This window comes from Orycteropus afer, unplaced genomic scaffold (assembly GCF_000298275.1).
Source record: "Orycteropus afer afer isolate SDZICR_OR568_19922 unplaced genomic scaffold, OryAfe1.0 scaffold00036, whole genome shotgun sequence".
Taxonomy (NCBI): domain Eukaryota; kingdom Metazoa; phylum Chordata; class Mammalia; order Tubulidentata; family Orycteropodidae; genus Orycteropus; species Orycteropus afer.
In genome coordinates, this window is record NW_006921623.1 from 12039267 (window position 1) to 12049565 (window position 10299).

The 10299-nt window shown below is 35.8% G+C and overlaps 1 protein-coding gene across 1 annotated transcript; it reads right to left on the reverse strand.

The window, feature by feature from the left end:
* Positions 1-4888: 4888 nt before the first annotated feature.
* Positions 4889-8458, reverse strand: TEX12 (testis expressed 12). Its single transcript, XM_007936606.2, has 6 exons — positions 8418-8458; positions 7771-7806; positions 7071-7146; positions 6185-6296; positions 6028-6079; positions 4889-5033 (listed from the first exon to the last, which is right to left on the reverse strand). The coding sequence occupies exons 1-6, from the start codon at positions 8456-8458 to the stop codon at positions 4889-4891; spliced, it is 462 nt and encodes a 153-aa protein (XP_007934797.1).
* Positions 8459-10299: the final 1841 nt, after the last annotated feature.

Below are 10299 nucleotides of genomic sequence, written 5' to 3' on the forward strand. Positions count from 1 at the left end.
GTTGGTGAAAGGGCTGGAGGGAGGCAGCATGTCTGGCCTTGTAGGAATAGGCCTTGGGTTACTGCTGGTAATCCTGTCTTCCTCTTGTAGGGTTAGAGGAGGTCAGAACATGGGGCCTCCTTGCTGTTTTTGTACCTAACTTCTGCCCCAATATGCTGTATAAAATATGCAAATATAAAGGCTGTTTCCCTGACAACGAGGAAACAAATCCTGACTCAGTCTTCTTTAACTTCCGGCTCTGCGGTATTGCTGCCTGTTTAGCTCCATGCAGAGTGGAGAAGTACAGAAGCCTCTGGTAATTTTCAGGAAAAAGGTACAGTATTCTAAGTGCAGAATGGGAGAAAGAGAAGTAGAGGGAGGAGGAAGTGGCAAAACCCCTACCTGGGATCCAGTGCATCATCAAACAAAAGAAACTCACAGCAGTGGTAGAAAGACTGTTTAAAAAAAAGAACAAGATTAAAAAAAAAACAAAAAAAAACACTTCTGAGCTCAGTGCCAGCAGATTCCATGATTTCCAGATCCTCACACTGTCTGGCAGCTATATGCACCACTAAATGTTGAACACTCACAGAACTTCCTGGGCTATCTGGTTCACTGACAGAATTGAGGGGAGGGACGGGCTTCAGTCTCATAATGTCTCTTGATCTCGTTTCTGTGACAAGTATCCCAACAACCTATCTATGAGTAGCTGTTTCACGTATTAAAATTGGCCACCAATAATGATCTCCTTAAATTCTCTCTTCTTTTGAATCGTCCTCACATGACAGTTAAGGAGCTCTGGTGGTATAGTAGGTAAGGCATTTGGCTGCTAACCAGAAAGTTGACGGTTCAAACCTATCAGCCACTCCACAAAATCTGCTTCCATAAAGATTTACAGCCTTGGAAACCCTATGGGGCAGTTCTATTCTGTCCTATAGGGTCACTATGAGTCAGAATCAACACTGTGGCAGTAGGTTTGGTGTTTTTGGTTTCCCATTACAGTTCAGTCAGCAAATTTGTGGATCAATTTCAACATACCACTTCTCTTCTATGAAGTATCTTGATCTCCTCTTCCTTACAGAATAAAGTTTCAACATACCACTTCTCTTCTATAAAGTATCTTGATCTCCTCTTCCTTACAGAATAAAGTCCAAATTTAGTCTGGCAATGAAGGACTCCACCAGAGCTCCTTCTGCAAAGACAGGCCCTCAAGAAACATACCATAATGAAACTGTAAGAATTCTGGTGGCATAGTGCCTAAGGCATTTGACTTCTGTAGTGATGCTGCCTTGGAAACCCAAGGAGGAGTTGTTATGAGTTGGATGCAACTCGACGGCAGTGAGTTTGGTTTAACTATATAAACTGGTTTTTGTTTTTTTGGTTTATATAATTTCATTAATTTAACAAATATTTGTAGCATCAATATATCACCTACTATGCTACAAAATGAGAATATGAAGTAACAAGACTCAGTCCCTGTTCTCTAGCAGTTCGATGATACATTATTTTCCTTTGTGAACTCTGATCCCAGTAAAATTACTTCTAACATACTATGTGTTTTTGTTCTTCGGTGCCTTTGAACAAACTTTTCCCTGCCTGAAATATTCTCTTTACTTTTCAAAAATTCTGTTCAAAACCTACCTCTCTGACCTCCTTATTAAACGAATTCTAGTAACTCCACAGTTCATATTGCTTTAATCATGCTGCTTTTTATATAATGTCTTATTTTATAAGATGCTTTTAACATTTACATACTATGTCTTCCTAGCAAAGCTGTAAGTGCATTTCAAGAAAGGTATGGTTAACATTGTTAGAAGGGAGAATAAAGAGTGTCTTAAACTATTCTGTATGGCCCACAGTGCATACCAGATAAAGTTTGCTATACAAAGATCTTCAACATGTTTTTATTAATAATCAGTGAAAAATGATTTAAAAACTTGTGAGATTTTTTTTGAAATGTGATGTTAGAAGTGTAAATTAAAGGGCATTCTTACAATAACCATATAGTCAGCTGTGAGACTGTTACTCTCATCTATGTAAAAATGTGGAAGAAGTACAGCTGGAATGCTCCTAAGATCCAAGAATGGCCAGACCTCATCTCACGTACTTTGGTCATAACTGTCGGAGGAGACCAGTCCCTGGAGAAGGACATCATGCTTGGTAGAGGGTCAGCGAAAAAGGGGAAGACTCTCAATCAATGAAATGGATTAACAGAGCAGCTACAACAATGGGCTCAAGTATAGCAAGGATTGTGAGGATGGTGCAGGACCATGCAGTGTTTCATTCTGTTGTATGCTATGAGTCTGTCGCTATGAGCCAGAGCCAACTCAATGGCACCTAACAACAACATGTAGATATTATTTCAGCAAAATTTGATGAAGGTAAGTCATAATTAGCTTTCCAGGCACCTTTATAATAAGTAGCTATTCTTACGAGTAAACACATTGTGCCTTAAAGTCAGTTCCATAGGCTTAATCATAACAAATAATAAAATCAATTTTCTGAACCTGAACAGCTAAGGATCAAGTGTTAAAGAATAATGACACCATCAAGATATAACAAGTATATTATGAAATCCAGTTTAAAACAATCTGTTGGTCTTTCACATTAATAATATATGCTTGGAAATAACTCAAGAACACTTCTTTTTTTTTTTCACATTTTGATAGTTTTTTTTTTTTTAATTGTGATTTGGATGAAAATTTACAGAGCAAATTTACTTTCTATACAACAGTTCACATACACTTTTCTCATGACATTGACTACAATTTACCACAATGCAACAGCTCCCCCCCCACTTCCTCTCCATAGTTACCTCTTCCCTCTATCCATCCCTCCATGCACTCCTGCCCCCTGAGCTATCTCCCAGTGCATAAACAGCCCTACTTTCTCCCATCACTGTTCTCTCCAAGGAATGTATCTACCTTAGGTAAATGTTCAACTCATGTGGTTCAAGCCACAGGTGTGGGTTCAATTCCAGACCTGAAGGACAGCTAGGGGCCATAGTCTCAGTGGTTCCACCAGGCTCTATCAGACCAGCAAAGCTGCTCCCCCTTTTTCTTTTTTCCCAAATCAAGAACATTTCCTAAAAATGATGGAGTAGACTCAGTAGTTATTTTGTATTTAGAGTATTAAAGAACTCTAAGATAAAAATCCAAGTGATATGTAACATTAACTCATTTAGTATTTAAAAATGTAATTTCTTACAGTTACTTACAGTAACCCTAGTAGCACAGTAGTTAAGCTCTCAGCTGCTAACCAAAAGGTTGGAAGTTCAAACTCACCAGTTGCTCCATGGGTGAAAGATGTGAGTACATTCCTGTAAAGATTACAGCCTTGCAAACCCTATGTGGCAGTTCTACTCTACCCCACATAAGGTTGCTATGAGTCACAATCAACTTGATAGCAGTGGGTTTGATTTGGTTTTCAGTTACACAGTAGTTACTTTATTGACCTCAAGTCTATCTTGTGCCATCAGTGTATACTTCCACCAACAATTTTTTCCACTTAATTACCACTATTTTGTAAATATTATTTTATTATTGTCATCCTTTTTTGTTTGGATATTTGTTATGTAATGTTTATGCCTTTATAATAATTTGGTGAAATAAAACTTTACTTTAGAGTTTAGAAAACAGCAAGACAAATGAGCTTTCCACCTAAGGAATGACAAATTCCCTATAGTACTATTTGCAAATGTGTTGAAATTTGTGATTGCTTATATGGTCAAAATACACCTAAGATAAACTGAATTATCTGTATGATTGAAAAATAAGTGCTGTGGTTTAAAAAAAATCATCAGATTGATATAGTTATCCGATATAGTTATATGTTGTTGTTATGTGCCGTCAAATCGGACCCGACTTATAGTGACCCCTCCTTGGGTTTCCGAGGCAGTATCACTACAGAAGTAGATTGACCCATCTTCCTTCAGAGGAGTGGCTGGTGGGTTTGAACCGGCAGCCTTCTGGTTAGCAGTCAAGTACCTTAAGCACTATGCTACCAGAACATATTGAAAGTTTTCAATAAAATTGTTGTACTACCTTACATAAAAGGGAGAATTTTTTTAGCTAGATTGGTATTAGATATCTGCTAGTCCAAATTCCATATCTGAATTATAATAAGACTGAAGTGGCTTGCCAAGGCTGTGCTGTTGGTTTAAGCCAAGATCTACTTCTGAACCACTAATCTTTATCCCACACAACACTCTGCTAAGGATTCTGAATATAATTCATTAACTGCACACATTGATATGGAAGAAAGTTAACTCATACAAAGTTCTGGTTAATAATTTCTGGGTTTTATTTTACTACTTTTAGCACAAGAAAATAATTTTAAACCAAAAAAAGTTTATTAGCCATGTATAATAACTAATAGTGAAAATAATCAAATAATAATATTAAATAGCAATAGGACAGAATTATATTTTACTACATATTAAGAAAATAGGCAAATTACCTTTGAGGTTTTAATTTTTAAAATAATACTAACCATTAAAAAAAATTTTAAACTGTCTCCAAAGATATCTGCTACCTTAAAAAATATTATAAATAAAAAAATGCAATATTGTTAAGCATTATCAAACTCTTTGAGTCCCCATTACAAGTTTAAGAAAGGCTAGGGGGTTTAAGGAAAAAAAAAAAAAAGATTTACATATGCTTTAAGTAATCTGTAATTTTATAAAATGTATCAGATATTTATCTTTCAAAATAATATAACATACTTCATACAAACGTCCAGTTCAAAGACTCTTTTACATCTAGAAAAGAAATTCAATGAGTGTCCCCATTCTCTGTTTAAGGTATACATTTTGTTTAAAACCTAGAGAACTTTCAGAGCCTAAATATCATTTTTTCATTACAATAATAATGGAATACATAGCTTAAATTCTCAGCTTAAGTAGTCAATTTTATCTGTGCAGTGTGTTTGCAATCACCATAAACCTCTGTCTCAGGAACTCTCTCTTCTGTATAAGAAAGTTTTCAATAGTACTGGCTTCTTTGAAGAGTTCATCTAGCTCATCAATGTAAGATGCATCTACTGCTGCTCTCTCACTAGTGAGAAAAAAAGTTCTTTGTTAAACTAAATATATATAAAGCCTAAATACACCATCATAGTGATGTTCTTTATGACATTTATTACCAATTTCATTTAAATGGCTTTGTGCACCAAAAAGCTTCAGTAATTTATTCACTCTGCAGTAAAAGCTAAATTAGTCTCACAAATATTTCTGACTACTTAATAAGTCTCCTCACATAACAGAAAGCATATCTTATACATTATAACTCTAATATTAAACTATTTTTAATATATTATATACTGATACTATATATATTCTTTTAACAGCCACCCAACAGCTACTATTACTCAAATATAATGTCTTCCCAGTAGTTTATAAAACTATCTTTTAAAACATGGTGATCTCAAGTCAACAATATATTTAAAGACCACATTGAAATTATCTAGACAAATATAAACATATAAAATAAATAGTTATTGTCTTTAATGTTGCCCTATTATCATTAGGAAGCTCTGGTAGCGTAGTGCCTAAAGCATTTGACTGCTAACTAGAAGCCTGGTGGTTCAAATCCACCAGCCACTCCTTGGAAGATGGGGCAATCTACTTCCGTAGTGATACTGCCTCGGAAACCCAAGGAGGGGTCGCTATGAGTCAGATCCGACTCAACGGCAGTGAGTTTGATTTTTTTTTTTTTGTTTTATTATCATTAATTTCCAGTCAAATTATATTTTTCGCAAAGAAGTTTTTACTTAAAATTTAACATGTAACATCATCTAGTAAGAAAGAAAGATACATCTGGCAGTAGGAAAACAAAGGATGTTTAGTGGAAAAGTTAGGGTTATTGCCTAAACTAACTAAAATAACTAACTAATCTATTGCAAGAAACTGTGGTAGAGTTTTAAAATTTCAAAATTGTAATCACTGAATAGGTTTTTCAGGTACTAAACTAACTTCCCATTATGGAGTTCCCAGAAGAAAACTTCTATCTCTAAGGTAGAGACGCAAGAAAATATGCTATAAGTACTTGCCTTAAGATCTTTGCGTATGTAGACAACATCATATTAACTTCCTTGATCATATCTGTTAAAAACATCATTAAGTTATGAACTATAACAAACCCTTTGCATCATAAAATCAATGTAGTATTCTTCTTTTAAAGAAATATAACTGTAATTTTTACATCACCATTTAAATCTTTCTCCGGGTTTTCATTTTTATAAAATAGTCCAGAATTTTCAGAGACAGCTGAATCTGATTTTCCAAGAGCGAACAGCTGTGGACTACCTGGCAATTGAACCTAATGGAAGAAAGCAAATAAAACAAGTATACAGTCAACAAGATCTTGAAAACATATTAATTATATATTTTTTAAAAAAGCAAAAAAAAAACATTTTTCAGAAAAAAAAAAGTCAGAAATTTTATATATGCCTAATTATTCATTTGAGATTTTATTATCAAGGAAATTTTTAGACCCAAGAAGCACCTTGCTCAGCCTACTAAAATTTATTTTGGTTTTAAATTAGACTTTGCATACGGTTTCAAACCCCCTATGAATAGTTTCCTGTATCTTGAATCAGTTAATGTTTCCACAGCAATATAAAAGAGCGAAACTGTCATTTGGACCATAGCCAAATGCTTGCAAAATTTTACTAGATAATATAATCTTTACTAGAGCATAATGTCCCCAAACCTAACAGAGCAATTTGTGGGGACAACAGTGAAGAGGGACAGGGTATGGTGCCCTTCTTTAAAAAATACCTGTAACTATAGTTTCAAAGTATCTAATCATAGAAAAATAACTATTTAAAGTCCTATGTATCATAAAGGAATGGTCTCACTTTTCTTTAGATCATAAAATTACCACAAAGAAATTTTCTAATAGTTCCTTGGAGGCCTGTATTTAGGAAAAAAGGTAGTTGGAACGAACATATAGACGGTTGAGACAATTCCAGTTCTGGAAATATGAAAATATTAAACTGCATTTATCAACAGAACTTTCTTAAATGGAAAAAATTTTTGAGAGGTATATAAAATAGAATAAAAAGATTAAGGTTCCAAATCCATAATTTACCTCCAACTCTCTTGGTCTCTTACAACTTCTAGTGTCAGGTTTCATAAGATGACTTGCCATATTATGGAGGTATGACCTGAAAAGTTTGGAACAATGCCAAAGTTAGATACAAACTATGCCACACAGCCCTCATGAATCCTTCCCTTTGTTTCCACTCCTACCACTGTTTTACATTAGACTCTCATCTGTCACCTAAACTACTCAGTTTCTCCTCTAATTCATCCTACCAACTGTTTGGGTAATCTTTCAAAGGAGGGTTCACTATGAGTTGGATCCTACTCAACAGCAGGGAGTTCGGTTTTGGACATCCCCTTAGCTCAAAATCCTTCCTTTGAATATTCATTGCAGAGTAAGTTCAATTTCATGGCACAGCATCCAAGACCCTATATTACCTGGTGCCAAGCTACCATTCCTATCATTTTCAACTACTCCTCTTTATGCACTCAGTCAAACTAGCTTCTCTGGCACTTTTGCCTTGTTTCAGGGTTGGCTCATTGAGGATTTCTTTTTTTATCCCCCCAAAATCTTAATGTTAAACTCCAAGTTTATCTAACTCAACCTCATTTTTTACAAATTAAAAAAGCAGGATAGAAATGGTTGGCCAAGTTTAAACAAGTAAAACTGGTCCAGCCCAGGACCAAGATTTCATTCTTCTGGTTTATTTCCACTGTCCTTCATACAGCATCAAATTGTAACTTACTTCCCCGCAAATTCTGAAGGATTTTTCCCTAGGTATCTGAAAGATTAAGTTTAGAGAAAAACTGTTGAGAATCTAGAATAAGTTCTACATCTTAGAGACGAGGCACCCTGTCTACATTAATGAATTTACTTAATGTTTTTTGAAAAGCTCTGCTGACCTGGATAATGTAATGAATCTGTTTGATTATTAAGACAAACAACCACAACAAACTATAGAAAAATATTTTTGTTTAGCAAATCCCATATAGTGCCTCTATATTCCTGTCAGTACTTTTATAATACAAATTTAAGTGCTATAACAGTAATATGTAGAAAAAACTATATTATGTACAGCCGTGCTAACTTTGCCTTGGAAAGCTGGACAGTATTTCAAAGAACGCAACATGAGGGTTGTTCTCTTTTCTTTCCCCTTTTCTACACCTCTGCTCTCCTTTCACAAATAAAAGAATGTAAGCATATCGCGAATTAACACTTACTAAATTTTAATTTCTTTGTTTCTGTAAAAACAAATTTTCTATCATAACTCAAGGTCTCAGCTTATCTGAATCCAAGCTTGGTCAAGAGGACAAATATCATTCACAGCAATTAACCCAAACTATGAAATCTCAGACGTTGGTGACCTAAAGTCACTACACCGTTGCCTTATACAACTCTTTCCTTTTATGCTTCTTTTTCTTTTCAACAGCCATCCCGCGCCCTCAGGCCATTTCACTTATCTTTTCCCTCCTTTCCCCTCTCCCCACACCCTTTTCTTCCCTACTTATTCTTTAGCCCCCACCACAGACCCTGAGAGGTCAGGTCCGCCCTTTCTCACTGCCTCATAGTCACACGCTCAAGTGCGTTCATCCCTCTAACCCCACCCCAAGACCACTTTACATGGCTTCGGGACCTTTCTCCTCAGCCAAAGGGCGGGAGAGAAGCAGCTGCGCAAGAATGCGCAGAATCCGAGGGCGCTGTGAGGTAGTAGGGCGTTCCCAGCGGTCAGCATGCTCAAGAGACACGTTAAGAGCTCTGCGCACACTCAGTTGCTGTGCGTGTCGCTCCTAGCGTGGTCTCTACCCCCTCGGTGTCTACCCAGGAAAGAGGATTTCTTTTGCTTATATTTTGCTTGTTTTCCCTTTCTTTGGAATCTCTGTGAAAACTCTCTCACTGTTTCTCAACTTGTGTTTGGTGGGGAGGGAAAAAGTTGAAACTGGGCTCTCAAAAAAAGGAGAGAAAGAGTTGCCACTGCGCGACCTGGGTGTGCCCAGCGCTCTGGAATCAAAGTAAAGGAACATTAAACACTACACCCACTCTCTCTTCTAGAATGAAAGTCACACCCTATGTTAAATAGTTTGTCTCAAGAAACAGTTTAAGCCCTGGTGCATAAACCAGTCTTCTGTGGTGCAACTTTTACAATCATATTCTTTCAGAAAATTCCTTTCTTGATGTATCATTTTACTCACTCACTGCCATGGATTCGATTTGGACTCATAGCTGCCCCTCCTTGGGTTTCAGAGGCGGTTATCTCTACCGAAGTAGGTTGCCCAGTCTTCCTTCTGAGGAGTGGCTGGTGGGTTTGAATCGCCAGCCTTCCGGTTAGCAGTCAAATTAACTGACTTTATTAGCACTTTAAAAAAAATTCTATAACATGCATGGCTCACATACTTAGAAAATATCTTTCTGGATGCATCAGTTAATTTAGAGATTTGATTAGCAGCTTTCAAAAACATTCTGTAACAACAGATATGGCCCCATACTTGTAGTTCAGCCTCATTCAGTGCTTTAAGGTGGAGACTTTGACCCTCAATTTTAAAGACAGACACATTACAAACTTACACCCAGATAGTTGGTCATGGAAGAAAAAAAAAAAAAAAATATATATATATATATATATACACACATATCATAAAGCAAAGGTCAGTAACACCCTCCATAAATTCCAAGTATCTAATCTTACACCTTATCGAATTATATTAACATTAATTATATATATAATCGCTAATGTTTTCCTCTTGTATTTAAATGCTAGTTGTCATCAGGGTTTGGAAGTACTGTGTATATACCCATATATACATGTATTTGTTGTTTGTGTAAATGCCACTTATTTTAGGTAAGTTTGTTTAACTTGGTTTGCTAAAATTATAAAATATAGGTCTGAAAAATTAAAGAAAAATATTGAGAACCTGGAATAGGTTTTACATCTTAGAGATAAGGAACTCGGTCTACATTGAGGTTATCAGTTTACTTTATGTTTCTTTTTTGAAAAAGTGAGACTATAGCCTTCAGAATGGATTACACGCAACATAAAGAAAATAAAAATCCTTACAACTGGACCAATAAGCAACATTACAATAAATGGAGAAAAAATGGAAGTTGTCAGGGATTTCCTTTTACTTGGATCCACAATCAACACCCATAGAAGCAGCAGTCAAGAAATCAGACAACATATGGAATTAGAAATACCATTTGACCCAGCCATCCCATTACTAGGTATATACCCTAAAGAAGTGAGAGCCATGACAAGAACAGATATATGCACACCCATGTT

What these genes read in the sequence shown, in the direction of transcription:
- TEX12 (XM_007936606.2), bottom strand. Translation starts at nt 8,458, where the DNA reads ATGGCTGTTGAAAAGAAAAAGAAGCATAAAAGGAAAGAGTT. An exon ending in CCTTCAGAATTTGCGGGGAA is followed by an intron (nt 7,147 to 7,770) that starts GTAAGTTACAAT and finishes CAAACTTTTCAG; the next exon opens with GTCATACCTCCATAATATGG. An exon ending in AGAGACCAAGAGAGTTGGAG is followed by an intron (nt 6,297 to 7,070) that starts GTAAATTATGGA and finishes TTCTTCCATTAG; the next exon opens with GTTCAATTGCCAGGTAGTCC.